General features: G+C 41.2%; 1 protein-coding gene across 1 annotated transcript in view; it reads right to left on the bottom strand.

Annotated features, from left to right (window-relative positions):
- Positions 1 to 14,001: 14,001 nt before the first annotated feature.
- Positions 14,002 to 17,968, bottom strand: part of CHST9 (carbohydrate sulfotransferase 9) — a 91,022-nt gene continuing 87,055 nt past the window's right edge. Inside the window, 4 exon segments of the mRNA XM_032684888.1 lie at positions 14,002 to 16,886; positions 16,889 to 16,927; positions 16,930 to 16,947; positions 16,950 to 17,829. Of these exon segments, the coding sequence (XP_032540779.1) occupies positions 16,735 to 16,886; positions 16,889 to 16,927; positions 16,930 to 16,947; positions 16,950 to 17,829 (1,089 nt within the window). The 3' untranslated portion in view covers positions 14,002 to 16,734.

The following is a 17,968-nucleotide window of genomic DNA, read 5'->3' as shown; positions in this document are numbered from 1 at the left end:
TTCACATGGACCCTACCCAATGCCTCTACAGCAAGAAAACAATTCAGTGAAAAAACAGCTCTTCATGTAATAAGAAAAACCACAAAGTTGTCTAAGCTCCCAGGCACAACTATTTCATTAGAGAATGCATAGAAATTGACGCTTGAAGAAGATATGGGTGAAAATGGAACAAAGTACCTAGAAAATCCTTTTTTCCAGCGGCCTAGACCTTTGCGTACAGTAGAAGAATCTGTGCATAAGTTATATAGAAAACATTCTAAGGGACATGTTCAAGTGTAAAATGAGGCTAAACAACATCTACCGTGATGCATTCATGCAGCAACTGCGAAAATAAAAGTTTGGCATGATCAGCCAGCCTGTACAAGACACACTGTGCCAGATAATCCTCCTAACCATGAGAAAACAGTGCAAGATCTGAAGAACTAGTCTGGATATGGAAACCACGGATAGAAAGTCCTCTCTTAGCTTCTGCTAGGAGATTGTAGATAATAATTTAAAACAGTGAAAAGCAAGCATAATGTGTAACATTATCAATTAATTTGTACACAGCAATAAAAAAGTCACGTCCATGTGTTAAATACTTACCAATCACAGTTGATGGCAAAAGAAGGTTATCATAAAGTATAAATGTAGGTGTTTCTCCCAATTTTGCCTGCTCTTCCCCTAAAACCATGTCATAAAAGACACAAAGAGACATTCACAATTTGATGGTAAAAGAGAAACTGCAGGCTTGGTGTTTGCTTTTCTTGTTTTCAAGCTTTACTTCACTTGCTTATGTCTTGAGTTAGTCAAGACGGGGCTGGGAGGGGGGGTACGCAGTCATCATTGCACATCTCTGCTCTTTCATTTGGTGTGCTTGTTTTTTCAATCTATGCCCTCCACAATCTGCTACAGTGATTTCAGAAACTTCCAGTACTAACATTGTCTTACTGACACATAAGGCCATAATTTACTACATATACCCAAAGACCAAGTTTTTCTGTCAAGGTTGCAGGAGTCACTCACAATGAAAGTATTTCAGGTAGTATGTTTGTCTGCATACTATTCTGTTACCCCTCTTCCCTTTTTGCCCTCTGCCAAGAATTACTGTACAAAAAGGTCGTTTTTTAAGTGCTCTTTTTCAAACATCTGTGCCTTCCCTTCATGTGCTTTAAACATGCCACGCCTCTTCCCACATGCATTCGGTGAAGCCATTGTCTGATTATTTCAGACTTTGACACCATGGCTACTGTTGTCATACAAATCCTTTCTTCTGTTGTTCCAAAATCTGCAAAAGGCACCCATGCAAACCTCAAATTTACCTCAAGTTTACTTTCATAGCTTTGCCTTGAAAACACACTTGTTCTTTGGCACCTTGTGAACTCTGCTCCTTTGGCATGTTTGTTTGTTCACAAACAAAATATGCTTAACAAAACTTGTAATTGCTTTTCCTTTTCTTGCAGATAGCATGTATCTGCTCTTTTTGATCTTCAGAGTAGATCACTGCCAAACAGAGAAGCCAGAACATTAATAGCTTCTGTCACTGCTACCATTCTTATTGTGATAAATCTTCTGGAGGATTAGACAAAGGTTGTGGCCACATAAAACAGCGAAAGGCAATGCTTCGGGCACAAACCTGGAGTGAACTGCACAGTGCCAACTCTGATCAAACAAACAGACTATGCTCTGTTGTAAGCACAGAAGGCAAGGAAGACATCCCTTGAGATAGCACTGAACATCAGAGGAAAGCTGCCCCAGTTTGTACAGGGATAATTTAGCCAATGTTTGGAGATGGGACCACATAGGTTCGTTTTTGTTAGTTTGGTTTTTCATAGTTTTTGTTTTGGTTTGGTTGGGGGTTTTGTTTTGGTTTTGGTTTTTTTTTGTTTTTAATATGTATTTGCATCTTTAAAAACCTAGGCTAACTCATTTTGGGCTTCTGCCCAACAATGAAATATTGCTCCAGCTGCTGTGCTCAACATAGTTAAGGAAATAACTTACAAAAGAATATTATGAAAAATTTAAAGATGGTATTAAAACTCAATCCATGTCGGGCCTGGGGCGGGGGGAATGTGCAGAGGAATCTTGCAGTGCGTCTGCTTCTCCTTCAGTGAACATTAAATCTGAGTTTCTACAGTAATTTCTAGGGCATCATGAATTAAAGATCTCCGTAGGAACATAAGCCATGGTGAGAAGATGCTCCAACACATAAGACATCCCCATTCTAAACAAGAACTTCCCAGATAGTTGAAGCGTGCTGGATCTGGGATTTCAGTTTAGTCTGTTATGGAGGAGAGGGCACACTGCCAAAGTTGGAGAGGAATGTGCAAACAGCTAATTCCAGCTAAAACAATATTAGAGAGAGGCAGAAAAACTCCCAGCACTAGCTTCTATCACCTCACTGGGTAGCAGTGTGGGAAGAGTTCCTTCGCTTCTATGGCAAGTCTCATGGATATCCATTCCTGGGCAACTCCATCAGACAGTGGGGTTTGTCAGACAAGACTGAAGCAAATTAAAAAAAGACTAAAGCCTAAAAAAAGAACATAATTTAGAAGCACTGTGTGTTTTCTCAGTGTCTTTGTACCCAGCGGATCTGGACTCCCCTCTCTTATGTTGCTGTTGTTAAGCTCCTCAGTTCACTCAACTCCTCTCAGCACCACTTCAGGTTTTTAGTTTCCAAAAGCAATGAGGCTTACATGCCTCTTCTCTCTCTCTCTCTCTCTCTCTCCCTCTCTTCCCCTCTCTTTGTTCTGGGTGTTCCTGCCCTTTTCAACAGAGCTTGAACCCACCAGGTAGTTTCAGCTACTGCTGATGGAGGATCAGAAATCCCAAAGCTGTTTAGGCTCCTGCCAGCCCCATGCGCATGAGTGGCTGCAGGTAACCACAGTGAAAGGGACGCTTGCTGTCGCTGGCAGGGGAGACTCCAGGAGGATTTGTAGGAGTGCCCTAGTGATGGAGGACTTAGTTGATGTTTTCAAAGTGGTTCAGACTCCTAGGAGACCAAATTCCTTTGACCTTCCTTGGCTCCTGTCAACAAGAGCATTTGAGAGCAGGCTGTAAGCCTTTCAGAAACCATTAGTGCTTGCAGAAACTTTCACTCTGTTGCCACTAATAAATCCCCCTCCCCTCACTCATTTATGTTTTATAAGTTTGGGTTAAGCTTTGTCTACTAAAAGGATCTTACATAAAACACCGCTTACTGAAACGTGATCTTTGCACATTTCTGAAGTTTTAATTTTCCTGTGGTGTAATCTTGTTACTTAGGTCATTCATTTTGTCACGCCTCGGTATCAGTCTGGTCCAGGTTTGGCTGCAGGGCTATGTTCTCCTGACATTTAGAGCAAGAATTCCCTGGGAAATCAGTCAAGGGATTTGACATTGCTGCTGGCTAAGCTCCAGTGGGTTTAGTTTTACTCTCCTTCTCTATTTATTGTGGAATCTGTCTGTCCACAAGCTGCACATTGAGTTCTGTGCTAGAGAAGGAGAACTAAAAGGGACAAAATGGCCATTCATTTGCGGGATTCATTCAGGCTTTTCAGAAAGGATTTACAAGAAGCTGTGCGCTTAAATGACTGCTGAGCTTCCTTAGCCCTGCTCTATTACCTCCCTCACAAGACAATTTGGATCGACTGCTTTTTTCTTTGCCCTCTCCCCCACCTCAATAGGCTGCAATTAGAGTTGGAAAAGCAAAATTAAGAACTAGGTGGTACAGGAACCACCTGGAGGCTTTTCATCTTTAGAAATAATTTAATTTGAACATGGCATGGACAGGCCCTTTTTTGGGGAAAAAAAAAATCCTTTTTCTCCCCTCCTGCCACAAACTGCTCAACGTCAGTTGCAAAAGCTGCATCAGTGTGCATGGGCAGCCAGGATTTGATGAACTGGAGGAGAGGATGCAGGAAAGCAGTGCTGGGCACTCATGGGGGCACAAGAGAGTTAGGGGAAGAGTTCCAGGTTGCCTGGAAATGGAGGAGAGAAGCAAGCTCTCTTGTGGAGGGGGGCAATAACATACCGCAGCACAGAGCAGGATGCAGTAAGCTCTGCATGTGCTGGGAGGGAAAAACAGCCCATCATACTGGTGGTCTGCGTACTGAGGGCTGTGTAGTCTTTAGGCAGTGGGACCAAAAAGATTTATCTATCTTTGCTGGGTGAGACACTGAAATTCAGTTAAATGCTCACCAATTTAATCAGCCACAGAAAATGTAGTACTCAGTATACAGCACTGTTATAGACTCTGGAACATCCAGACATGCTTTTCTGACCAGTCTGAGTTGCTCTCCCTTATAGTGCTGTTGTTGTTTCTAAGCAAGCTCCTCAGCTTGAAATGCTCAGCCTCTTCTCTCACCACTGCTTCAGTTTCCTACAGATATGAAGCTCAGTCAAAGAATTGTGGAGTTCAAGACTACAAAGTTACATAACATTTTCTATTTAATGTCATATGTCATAGACCATTACACTTTACCTCAAGACACATTTCATGAGTTCAGTGACTTGTGTTTGGTTAAATATATTTTACAAAAACACCCTTGCTTAGATTTGAAAACTCATGGGATGGAAAATCCACGCGTTCCCTTGGTAGCTTATTCCCAAGACTAATAATTTTCATCACTGAAAATGGCCTTTGTCTCTAAATCGAGTTTGTATGAATTCATCTGCTATATGCTGCCTCTTATTATGCTGTTCTCTCCCAGATTAAAAAGCCTCTCGCACTTCTACTGTCTCCCCATGAGGATACTTATATAATGTGAGCAATTCATCTCTTCATCATCCTTTTGATAAGCTAAGCAGACCGAGCTCTCAGAGTCTTTCCCTCTAAAGAAAATTCACTAATTTTTTTTTCCAGCTCTTGTTTGTGCCTTCATCGCTTTTTCAACATGCTTTTTAAAATGCATTTTTAATATCGGTCTCCCAGAAGGCATATTCTGAAGTAAAGGCATTTCCTGTAGCACACCTGGGAATTGAATTAGCCATTCTTGCCACAGCATTGCATTGAGGAAACCTTCTTCCTTGCTTCTCCACAATAACTCCTCAGACCTTCTGGGGATATAACCCTCATTCTGTAGATAAGTCTTGTTTCATTCTGAGGCATGCAATTTTGCAGACATTCTGTCTGACAGGGATCACAGTAGAGTGTGATCCAGTCTGCTGTGTTTGGCCATCCTTTTCTCAACCTACTGATTTAATTCATGGTCAGACTATACTGGCAGTGATTCTATATTTGCTTCCAGATTTACCCACCAAGGAAAACCCTAAAGCACATGAGGCCCCACAGTGATCAGATCCCCCAACAGCTTCCAAGATTAGTATATTAAGTACCACAGTGATTCAGATCCCCCAACAGCTTCCAAGATTAGTATATTAAGTACCTTCAGAGATCTGTCAGCCAGGTCTGAATCAATTTTACTGTTCCATGGCTAACGTACAGTGGTAATGCTTTAAACAGACAAAACTCAGTATAGCAGTAAAGACTCTAGAAATGCTGAAACACACTGTACAGCTACCTCTGTTGACCATTGTGTAATTTTAAAAATTAAATCTGTTCTGTGTTGTTTTTAATTTTCTTTTTTTTTTTCCTTTGACAAGGCTGAGCCTCAGTGGCATAGTATACTTGACAAGTGGTCGAATGCTAGGAATTTGTTCTTTGTCCAAGCCATCTTTTGTATATTATACAATGATAATATGTATAATACATATATAGCTTTATATTCATAGTATTTATATACCTAATGGAAACATATGCCATGAATGGGCTCATGCAGCATGTTCTGACAAAGACAACTTTGCTTCAGATCATTCAGGTTATCTTTGTAGATTACTATTTTGTAGTAACTGTTGTCTTAATTCTATGTATTTTACAGGGGTTATCTTCCCTCTCAACATTAATACCTTCTAAAAGCTAGAACCTTCAGGCCACATATGTGAAGAGGTTGATCCTTTTCTAGCAGAGGTTCATCTTTATTGAACTAACTGAAAAGGATCGTCTGACTATGAATATTTACAAGTCTGAGCTTTTTTTGTCCATAAGCTTCTAAAGAAAACCTGGTAACATGCTTTTTTCCAAATCCTTTGTAGAACAGTAAGTTTATTTCTCATGGATTTTCATGCTTACAGCTTGCAAAAAACCCCAACAGATCAAGCCTAGTAACTTGTGATACAAGAGCTGCCTTTTTACTGGACTAGGAGAAAGGTTTCAAACTCAGAAATGGCAATTGGAGATATTCAATGTCTTTTATGGCAGAGGCTGAACTCCTTTGGAGAATCTTGTATTGGCTCAACTATCAAAAAAGATAATAGAGATTAATACAAAGAAACAAACACTTCTTGCTGCTGTTTTCAGCTTTAATGATACCAGCTTAAAGCTACTGCATGGGTGGGTGTATGGTTAGTTTGTGAGCATAGGAGAACTGAGCAGCTAACAATGCCTTGTCTTCAGCTCCTGAACTCCAGTGAGCACATGCAGCCACAGAAAACAGTCTTTTGGGGCCCATAGCTCTTGTCCAGTTATTTGCAGGCATTGGCACCCCACAGCTATGAAGTGTGAGTGGCAGATGCAATCTGTTAAGACTGGGTGAAATCAAGCACAGGGCCACAGGGCTTTCTTGCTTTATGCTACTTTCACATGTCATGTTCATATCTAAGCATTATTTTCTGATCTAACCTCCACGACTGCCTTCTACAGGCACTTAGTTGTTGGCAAGCTGCTTCAAGCCAACTGAAGGGAAAAAGCTGTGAGCTGTGCAAATAGCTAAAAACAAGACAAGATTTTGGGGATTAAAAGTATTTTTTTTAACTTGGTTGCAGACTTATTAATACAGAGCAACCAGTCTGAGACCATTCTTAATGCCTGATGTCTTTAAACTCATTCATCCTTTTTCTTGCATCCATCTTTTTGGATAGATAACCCTGCTATAAGTTGCTGTTTACATAGGATTTCATGAGTTTTGTGGAGAAAACTGTTTTTGGTGGAAGACAGATATTGCATTAAATTGGAGGTTATAAGGAGACAAATATGGCTGATCATAACCCCCAAGGCAGGGGGATTGGAACTAGATCATCTTCAAGGTTCCCTTCCAACCCAAACCTCTTCAGGCCAGAACAGTCTGACCCCTGTTAAAAACAGACCTACCTTTATAAGAATGCACACAGAGAAAGGGAAATTTCTGTGGGGCTTATGGTTTCATCTGTCCCCTTTTGTATAAGTGTAACATCCCCAATATCTATCTGATTTTAAGTTTCACCCTGCATACTTGACTGACATGAACACATTTGTCTTACCAGCAGCGTGGCAGAACCAACAAGCCAGTGAAAGGGATTCTTTTCAGCTACACGCCTCACTGGCACTGTTATCAGTGAGGCTCCCACTGCGGCATGGTCAGTTCTTGGGGTGTGAGAGGGGATGGAAAACCTCCCAGCCTGGTCCTCAGTGTTGCACGGTGGAGTTTGCAGAATGGTCTCTTCAAACATTATTTTTGACTTCTAAACTGAACCTTTTGGTACAAAAGCACAGAAAGGCACTTTCCACACAGTCTCACAATGCAATTTTTGCTGTCCAATGTCAGAAACTTGTAATTCATCCTTAAAAGGTCACGCTGATCCCAAGTGCATGGCCTCAAAGAGTTGATGTGTACCTGAGAAATTGTAGATATTTCCAAGTTTCCAAAATCATGAAAAGGCATAAAATGCATATGAAGTTCTTGAAGCCTGTGGCCAAGAAAGCCCTTCCCTTCCCTTCCCTTCCCTTCCCTTCCCTTCCCTTCCCTCCCCTTCCCTCCCCTTCCCCTTCCCCTTCCCCTTCCCCTTCCCCCTCCCCTTCCCCTTCCCCTTCCCCTTCCCTCCCCCCTCCCTCCCCCTCCCCTTCCCCTTCCCTAATCTTCCCAAACCTTCCAAACCTTCCCTTCCCAAACCTTCCCAAACCTTCCCCCCGTTCTAGTTTCATTTATTTATTAGTATATTTATTTTTTACTGTTATTTTTTACTCAAGTGATGATGCTGAAGTGGAACAAAGGTCAAGTCTTGGAGGGGAAAATAATCACCCGACTTACAGGCAAGTGTAATTTTGGGAAAAATGGAGAATTTAAGGCACATACAGAAAACAAAGTGAAGGCAAAACAACAGGGATCATAATGTAGTTCAAATATCAAGCAACTGAAAAAATGTGTGGGAGCTTTCTATTGTGATCTTAAACAAGGTATTTTTAGGCAGGAGTCTGTCCTGATTCAATAAAGAATAAATAGAATACAAATCTTCCCCCACTGTGTTTTGTGTGGTAGAAGATACTGGAAGTCTTAGACTATTTCAGAAGTTTGGGCACACCATTGATTCACTTGGGTTTTGTGATGAGGCCAAAAAGGAAAAAAAAAAAAGCCTGTGAAACCCTATAACTGTCCAGTCTCAGTGGTTTTGTTACTGTGCCAAAATAAGGGGTCAAGGCATAATAGAAAAGGCACTAGAAAAGCTCACTTGCAGTAGATTTTACATAACAAGTTCCCAGCTTCTCTCATTCAGCCTGTGCCTGTTTTTGTAACCAAGACAGCACAGAGAGCAGATTTTAGCTATAAAGGTGCAAGTGGGTAGACCTTGTTTCCTTTGGTAAAGTGCACTAAATTAATGAAGTGCCTGGTGCCTGGGGGTCAGGAGGCACAGAAAAACAGAACTGAAAATGCCTAGAAAGAATCTCTCAAATGTCCCAAAATATTTCCTCTCCTTCTCCATGTCTTGTTCAGAAAGGCATGGGTTTGGCAAAGTAGTCCTTGCTGCTTCCAGTTCAGGGATATCTTTTATACTAAAAAACCATTAGGCATGGTTTCGTAAGAACTGGGTTCTTCATCAACACTTAGGAGTATCCCTTAAGTATCCATCCTGCTTCTCAGACGTGGCCTTTGCAGTTCCTAGAGATGTGCCTGGCAGCAGCAATGGCCCAGCCCACCTAAAAAGTTTGCCTGCTTTCCTCCAGCTGCTAACTTGCAGACTGAGTAGCCCAAAACACATCACCTAAGCTGGAAATTTCAGTTTTAGCATCACTTCAAATAAAGCAAGGCAGAAAATAAATTGTGAGCCATATTCTGCTTGGTAAGAGTGCTTCCATTATGGGTAGTTTTTGCACACAGAGGCAGTGCATTGCCCTTGACCCACTGCAGCCATTAGGGTGGACACAGCCAAAAAGATGCAGGGAGAAACCAGGAGCCTTATTGGCAGCAAGTCTGAGACACAGAAAAATTTAACTTTGGTTCTATGTTTGTTCTTTTCCTCTGCCGTTCAACAAGACCTGCAGGGATCATGAGGATTTTGAGAAACATCATCCTCCCTTGGAGCTGAGCTTTTGCTCTGCTGCAGTCTTAGGGTACTTTGATCAGAGATACAATAGCAAAGCAGCAATTTATTATTGTGCATTGTCACCTCCAGCCACAATTAACATTTCCCCTTCTCATTAGAGGTTTTCTCTCTGTCCTTTTCTGTGGTTTTTTTTTTGGGTTTTTTTTTTTGTTTTTTTTTAAGAGAATAGCAGAAGTCATAGCAAAGGTGACAGCTTGTGTCTGTGGCTTGAAGTGCACTATAGGTGGTAACATGATAACTTCCTTGAAGGTAGACAGATGCTGCAAGTCCTTGCCTACTTCCTCCTCTACAAAGTGCCCCACCAGGAAACCTCCTCCCAAAACCTGTAGCTGCATCCATGACCAGAAGCAGGCACAGGTGGACAAAGTGCAGATCCACAGACCTGGCAGCATCCTGTCCCAGGCAATCTAAAGAAGCAAAAAGAAAACCTGTGTCAGAGGAAAACTTGCAGCTGCTGCAAGTAGTTTAGATTAATTTGGAATAATGTCATGGTTTTGCAACATGCTAATAGAATGTTTGCATGTCCACATCTTAATAAACATTTAAGAACTTTAAAGTCAAATGCAGGACTTAAGCTAAGGAACTCCCACTACCATTGTTACAAAACCTTTGTCTGGGCATTATAAGACTCATATATGTATATTGTGTGTGTGCATGTGCATTTATAAAATGTGCATGCATTTACATTTCATTTGTGCAAGTTCATAGGGAGGAAACTGCTATGTTGTTGAACTCAGCTTTCTGAACACTCATTGTTTCTCAGATGAACTGTAACTCGTTATCATTCCTAAAACTTCGAAATCTGTCTGTGTGTGTGTCTGCTTTTATCAAGAATGAGATAAGTCAATATGTGGGTCCTGAAATGCCCAGATAAATCTGCTCTGCTCCTATACCTTATGTCTCAGAATGCTGTTTCTTGGATGCAAATTATACAGGACACTTCAAATCTACAAATCTTGGGAAATGAGCAGTATCGTGAGCTTTTGTGGAAACTTTGGTTTCTGGAAGGAATTTGGGAGAAAAAAAACAAACCCTGAGATAGAAGGAATTTCTACATGACAAGGTCAAGACAAATATGTGTGCACAGATGGTGGCTGACAGTACCATACTCTCAAGGCAGGCTTATTAGTGCAGCCTCAGTGCTATGATAACATAGATGTGCAGGACTGGAGGTGACTTAAACTTGACAGCTGAGAGCAAACAAGCAATTGGTCTCACCAATTTGTGCTGACATACTTAAAGGGGGAGGGAAATTGTATGTGAGGAGACAGAGGAAAGGAAGCAACAATTACATATACTTAAAAAAAAAAGTTATAGTCATGGCCTTGAGATTTTCTTTTTCCTTTCGTAAGGACTCTTTCCCCTCTCTCACAGTTGTTAATCACATTGTTTTCTGAAGACAAAAAGAAGAAAGCAACATAGTCTGTCTCAATGTCATCTCCATGTTATTAGTAGCCTCCATAGAGCCATAGAAAAAGTGGCTATATTAATAGGAGATAAATCCTGGAATATTCTAGCAGCCAGGTAAACTGCGGCCTGTCACAGGAGTGGCAGGACCTCAGAAAGGGATGGGGGAACAAGGCCCTGGGTACTGGATTGTACAGCTCTAGTGTTAGGAGAAGACAGGGATTTGCATACCTGATTGGGATCCATTGCTTCTGCAGAACTCTCTAGTTAAGCATCACTTTATTTACAGCTACTGCACCAAAATAAAATAGCTTCTCTTTTATTTGGGCTCAGAGTAAAATGTGACAGCAAGATTCTCACCCTGTCTCTGTCTGTTCTCCTCTGTACCAGAGGAACTGGAGGGACACTTGCCCCTGGTCAGACAACCTGGCATTGGTTTTATGCTGAGGCAGTGCCTGGATAGGCTTGACAAATGCACAGTGTTTTGAAACAGAGCTTGCATTCTTAAGCCTGTCAATTGCCCAGACAGAGTGAAATGATGCATTTCTCAGCTGGAGCAAGCTGGAAGACCCCGCTTCCTCCAAGCCATTGGAAGTAAACATAAAGAAAGGCCATGAATATCCTATGAGTTAAATTCCATACCAATATCTAATTTCTAACCACAGCTCTTTATCCACATAGTTCAGTGATTTTAGGAGAAGGCACATGGTATGATTTCCTTCCATGTACAGACCACTTACCAATGGGACACCGAGGCACAGAGAATTTCATGTTTGTCCACAAGTCTATGAAGTTACAGAACTGAGGAAGATCCAGGTCTCTGAAGTCCAAGTCTGTCACTCCAGCCACAACAGCAGCTACATCTGAAATAGAAGAAACATGTGGGACTCACTGCAGTTAGCTACAGTTCAGAGCTCAACTGTTCAGAGCTCAACTGTTCTCCCACAAAACAGATATTTTCATTCATACCAAATGATCTAAGATATTCTCATTAACTAAATAATATGACTGCTTCCTGCATCCACCCACTTGGACACATTCTGGAAGGCAAAGCAATCCCAGGCATCTGGGGATATGAACAGATGTCCTTGCTAAGTCAGACAGTTCCACCTCCCCAGTACTTTATGTACCTGCCTGCCCTCTGAACTGTACACGAGTTGGTTGATACAGGACAGGTGCATTCATATTTTCAATGAAGTATAATAATTTATGGTCTGATTTCAGACTTTATGTTCTGAGAGCAAAGTAGTTTTGAAGGCATCACAGGAGGTTATAAAGCTGATAAACTGGTTTTAGCATTACACTTAAAAAGACTTATCTGATGTATTGTTAGCCTGAAGGCACATACAACAAAGACTTTTATACGTAACCTACATATACAATACAAAGCTCTAGTAAAATATTTTCCTTTCAAAGTGCAAAGTGTCATATTGCAATTTTCATTTAAATTTAAACTACACCTAAAATTAAAGTGGTGATCTCCAAGGACACATCACAAAGACAGAACAGCCTGAGGCAGGAGTAGCTCCAATAAATTTGGCCTTTTGGGGGATTTCCATCAGAGGACATTTCAAGAGTATGTGTCGTGTTTGATTGCACTGTGGCCGCACACCTCTGACTTCAGCAAGCAACAGTTTACCAGCAGTTTTAGAAGAGATGGTCATAATGGCTGTGTCTGAGCTTTTTTTTCCTACCCGAAAAAAAGAAGCTTATGTTGACAAGCGTATCAGAATTTGAGAATGCACACCTATGCAGTTTAATTTATTTTTAATTTATTGCTATTTTATTTATTAATTATTTTAAAACCTTATTATTAACTAAAACAATTTGGTTTTATTTAATACTGATTCATTTTAGGAGAAAGGCAGATATGGAACATTAGCTTCCAAAAATCAAGTTTAAATTTTAGGAGGGAAGCACAGCTGTCTGGTGTTTGGAAGACACGTGAGCCAAGGGAGCACTCTCCTCCTACTCCAGTCCTCCCACAGACTCACTGTAATGCCTTTACAGCACATCTGACTTGCTCTGACAACTGACCTGCACTAGAGAAGTGCTTAGAGATCTTCAAATGAAGAAATGTTCATAACTAAAAAGCATTTACTGTAATGAAGCCCTTTAAAAGAGGCTCTGCATGCTGCAGCTGATCTCTAGTGTAAATGTAATTGCACTGAATGTTGTGGAGTGTATTTTCATTCCTCTTCTGCATACGTTCAATATAATTTTCTGAATAAGACTAACATCTGTGCACAGCTGTGGAGATGGGATTTTATACTTGTTATAGCAGATGACCTTCAGTTTCTGGTTTTGCTTAGCATTCTTACAAAATACAAAAAAAGTTACAACCCAACCTCACACTCTAACCTTTCAAAATTTACTTTTAAAAATAGAGGTTATCTTTTATGCTGCAAATTATGCCTTTATCTCTTATAATCCCATAAGTCAGATATCACAGTCCCACTTCAATTATGCTAAACTCTTATGTTAATTTTAAATCATGTAACTTAATTCCTGGCAAAGCAGGCTGGTGATTTTCAAAATGTGGTTAATGAGGCAAAGTACAATCTAGATTCTGCTACTGAGATCATCTGAATCCCTTAGGTCGCTGAAGATGACTATGGAGAGGCTCTTCTTTACAAATGTCTGGGTTAGATTTTCAAAAAATGAATTTTTAAGTGCAGTTAGGGGCTATGAAATTTGAAGTTGAGCATACAAAGAAGTTAAATTACTTTCACTAGAGCCATAGAACAACAGTGCAGCTAAAACAATTACGCTTCTGTGCACATACATGCTTTAAAGGCCTTAACTAGTGTCCTCCCCTGTTAAATCACAAATGTAAGCCATACCAGATTTTCAAGATGACAATCTGGGGACCTGATGTCCATGTGTCCACGCACGCATGCAAATCAATGTCATTTTCCCTCTCATTTGCAGAAAACAAACATTTGCTAATAATTTCTTTCAACCCTTTCCTTGACTCAAACAATAGCTTTATCTAAGACCAGTTAGTAGATAAAATCCTATGAGATTGTAAGGCTTTTTTAATGCAATTACACTGCACACCCCAAGTCTCTGTCATTCTCTGATCAGATAGGCTGAAAGTTTGTCACTAAAGCACACGCAATGTGGAGCTTAAGTTCTTCAGAAACTTTGCGACTTACTAGTATTTATTTCTCTGAATTAAAGTATTCATACAAAACTCATATATAGATTGGCTTCCATTCTTTATTAGCAGTTAAACTTTTTTCCTCATATGTTTTTTTGAAAATATTAGTACATGAGTAATTTTTTTTGTCTGTAAATTAACAATTATTTTACATACATCCACAACAGACAAGACAAAGCAAATATATAGACATCCAAAGGTTGGTGTAAATTTATTTTTTATTTAATAACTTCAATGGCCTTCCTATAAAGCAAGAGAGATTCACTCAGGATTTGAGGCTGAATTCAATACTTACAAGAGCAGAGAATCTAGAAGTCAAAGCAAGGTCAAATCCAAGTGAAAACCAAGGCAGTTTTTTTATGAGTTAGGAGGTTGGATGGTACAAAATCAAAACTGTCAGGAGGTTCTCTTTAGTGTCCTTAATGCACAGTCTCACTTGAGAGCAACAGTCATGAAAGTGCATGGCCAAGTTAAATAAAAATTAAATCCTACTGGGTAAAGACACATGGGAATGCAGTAAGAACCATTAACCAGCATGATGCACAACACTGGAGTGGCAGTGTACTGGTGTCCAGCATGACATCAGCTGTAAGGAACCACCTCTCCAGTATGGTGCCCCCATGGTGTGGCTGGAACAGGAAAATCTGGAGGGATTTTTGCCAGGAAAGGTCAGAATCAAACACAATCTTGTGTTTAAAGGGGGAGTTTAGGGACACGTACTACTGAGGAAAAGCATGCATGGGGGCAGTTCAATTGTCAGATATCCACTCCCAGACACTTCTGCTGTTAACACCTGCGAGTCCATCCAGGCATAGCAAGAGCTCACACAAGCTCATACAAAATTGTGTATTTACCTGTCCAAGGCATCCTTGCAACTTCTTATTGGTGCTGAACATCTGCACCTCCCTCATGGTCATGACACATACCACACTGCAACACCTCACAGTGATGATGTCTTTTTCCTTCTCCTCTTTGCTCTATGGCCCCAGGGAACAGGCTGGATTCATCTATGGGTGCTGCTAGTCACAAATAGCACCACCTTCAACTTTCTCCCTTGGAGCGGCTTGTCCTGCCACAAGGAGAGATATGCAGAGCTTGCTCAATTACATACTGCCACCACAGAGACTGGAGGTGGCTTTCTTCCTCTTCTGAGGACAAAACTGAAGGAGAAACAAGCAGCCAAGGGTACATAGGAGATGGTCTGCCCTTTCAGCAGGGACCCACTCCTGTGAAATGACTGAAACTGTACATTTGCCTGAGATAAAGGAAAAGACAGCAATAATTGCACTAGTTGTGACCAGTGATTGGGAACAGAGGACGTTTTACTTGCATCGCTTTCCCATCAAGCTGTTTCCTTATTCTACAACCTACTATGTCAAGACACTGGAGTAAGATGACCCAAACCACTCCAGAAAGCAAAGAACAGGTGACATCTTTATTGCAGAAGGGCATAGAGATTTTTTCTTACCCATTTTAGGGACATGGTCTAGTGGTAGACTTGGTAGTGTTAGGTTAATGGTTGGACATGATGATCTTAAAAGTCTTTTTCAATGATTCCATGATCCTGTGATTTTTCAGAGATTCTCCTCCTCCTGGGACACCCTGGCGACCCATCCTTCAATGCAGGTTTGAGGAACAACTGCATATGTTGGTCAGGCAGCATTTGAGGGAGGAGAGCAAGGGGGAATGTAGAAGGTACCTTTTCCTTTTATAACCAGGACTGTGGGACTCTGGACATACCTGCCTCTAGGAAAAATCACCAATACACATCCCACCTCATATAACTGAAGCATCCACCCCATTCCCGGGGTTTGCTGGCTGCTGACAAGGCAGGCAGGACAGCAAAACACAGGTGACTTCAGGAAGCTCTGGAGGCAGCACCAGTTTATGGGCTTGGGAAGCAATGGGCATACGCACCTTCTGTGTTAAAAGTTCCTGGGAGGTGGGCTGATGATTGGACCCTGGCAGACCAAGAATAGTCACAGCAGTTGCACTGAGTGTTCTCCAGTACAGACCTTAGAATGCTCTGTAGCTGTCACACTAAAACTTTGCCCTATCACCAAAAATGAAGACTGCACTGAGTATTGGGACCACAGTAACCATGCATCATATGTAATGATGTACCCTCTGTAAGTTAAAATCTTAATTTTAATGAATGCAGCAGCTCTCTGAAAGTAGAGAAAATATGTGCTCTCTCTCATATTTGTCAGCTCCAGTGCATCAATCAAAATGGGGTAGTGGACTGGCACTTCACAGGCTTTCCCAAATTTACTCATCAACTGAGCTGCTGTGTTATTTGTAGCTTGATGCATTTGTACTCAAGTGCATCCTTCAATAAAAAAAAAAATCAGGTCTAAAAATGGCTACAGTTTAATGGTAATCAAACAACGAAGCCTTGCAACTGAGGATGCTGCAAGTATTTTAGAAATTAGCCAATGCTTCTTTATTAATAACTGACAGAAAGTAAAATACATTCAAAAGTTGTTTCGAAAACAATTTCTAAAGCAGACACACCAAAAAAGAATCATGCTACTCTGAATGTTTTCTTCTTAAAACATTAAAAGAACATTAGGTAAGATAATGCAACAGCTGGCTGAGCTACCACAGTGTAATCCACAATCGTAAAAGCAGCTTTTTCAGGCATTTTAGTGCAATTTATGCTGTTAACAGGTCTTCTTTTCTGTGCATTCTCCTATAATTTAACGCCAATTGATATCACTCTAGCTTATAAAATCCCCACTAAGTCAACTCCATTAGCAGTAACTTTGTTTCCTTTGAGGGCTGATATCAAAGTAGTTGCTTTGAATCCCAAAATGATAAATATCTAATAGAAGCCTGAAGCTATTCTGGTGCTATACAATTGGTGATGTATAATTGAACATTAAGTAATCAAGGTAATAGAAGTCATAGGTCAGCTGTCTCTCCTCCTTAGACAATTCCTTTAAGTATTGCCTCACTACTTCTGCACTTGTTCTCTCATCAGAGGAATGTCTGTCTTTGAATTAGGGAACTTCAGATCGACTGGAGCACCTACCAGCTGCAAAGGTAATTGGCATCTTCTTCCAGGTTTCAAACTTTCCTATAAATCATAGTTGATGAGGCAGGGGTTAGCAGAGCTTACTGACTTGCTCCCAGTGAATGTCCATTCCTACTGGTCGATGGGAATCTAACAGATATTGGATAAACTCCTTGAACTTAACTCCTGATCCTGTTTTCAAAGCCTCTTCATCTGCGTTATGTCTATACTTCTTAATTATTGCCTTCCCAAATACTGGATGGTAATAGCTGTTTGGATGTTCAAACTTATCCCTGAAGGCAGATACCAGTCTTTCCATAGGATCACGTACAAATATAAACTTGGTGTACATGTTCAAGCGTGTGTATATCCCTTTTAGGTCATAACTGTCCAATTTCCTAAGGTGCTTTCCATAGTGTACATCATCATGGGAAATGTTGTGCGCTGAAGCGGCGAGTCCACTGAGCACCATGAGGACCCTTTTCCAATTGGAACAACCTGCTTTTGGCACTTCACAGTACAGGACCTTGTGCCTGTCCTCCACGTAAATTCTTGACACCAGGTGCACCAGGTGGGTTTGCAGCTTCTTTCTGCTGTTGTACTTCTTACAGAAGTCACGCAGGAATGACCTGCGCTTTTCCTGGGTGCTATCTACATCCTTCCACTTGTTACCCTTGACTAACGTCTTGTTTAATGGGTGCAGTGCAGGGGGTAAATACACTCCTCTGAACCAGCTGAGAGGTGACTCGCTTGTCTTCTGCTGGTCAGGCAGTTGGCTCACCAAGGAGGCAGCTACCACACTGAAAGGGTCAGCCTTGCCCTGCCAGTGCTTGCTGCTTGAGACAGCCATCTCATGTTTACTGAGGCTCACGGGAGCGCTTCTGCTCCATAATGCTTCCCTTGGCATTCCCGGAGGTTGGAGTGTGAAATCCTGCAATCATGGAAAGGAGCAGAGCTTAGAGTGCAGTGACAGCCCAGCCCATTCATGTTGCAACAGCAGCGAGGTGGGTTGTGCTCACAACCAAAGCCACATGTGGTACTAAAAAGTCTCTTCTGAAGCACTTGATCAA

Source organism: Chiroxiphia lanceolata, chromosome 1 (genome assembly GCF_009829145.1).
Source record: "Chiroxiphia lanceolata isolate bChiLan1 chromosome 1, bChiLan1.pri, whole genome shotgun sequence".
Lineage (NCBI taxonomy): Eukaryota > Metazoa > Chordata > Aves > Passeriformes > Pipridae > Chiroxiphia > Chiroxiphia lanceolata.
The sequence above is the reverse complement of the archived record's forward strand: the minus strand, read 5'-3'. Positions and strand labels throughout refer to the sequence as shown.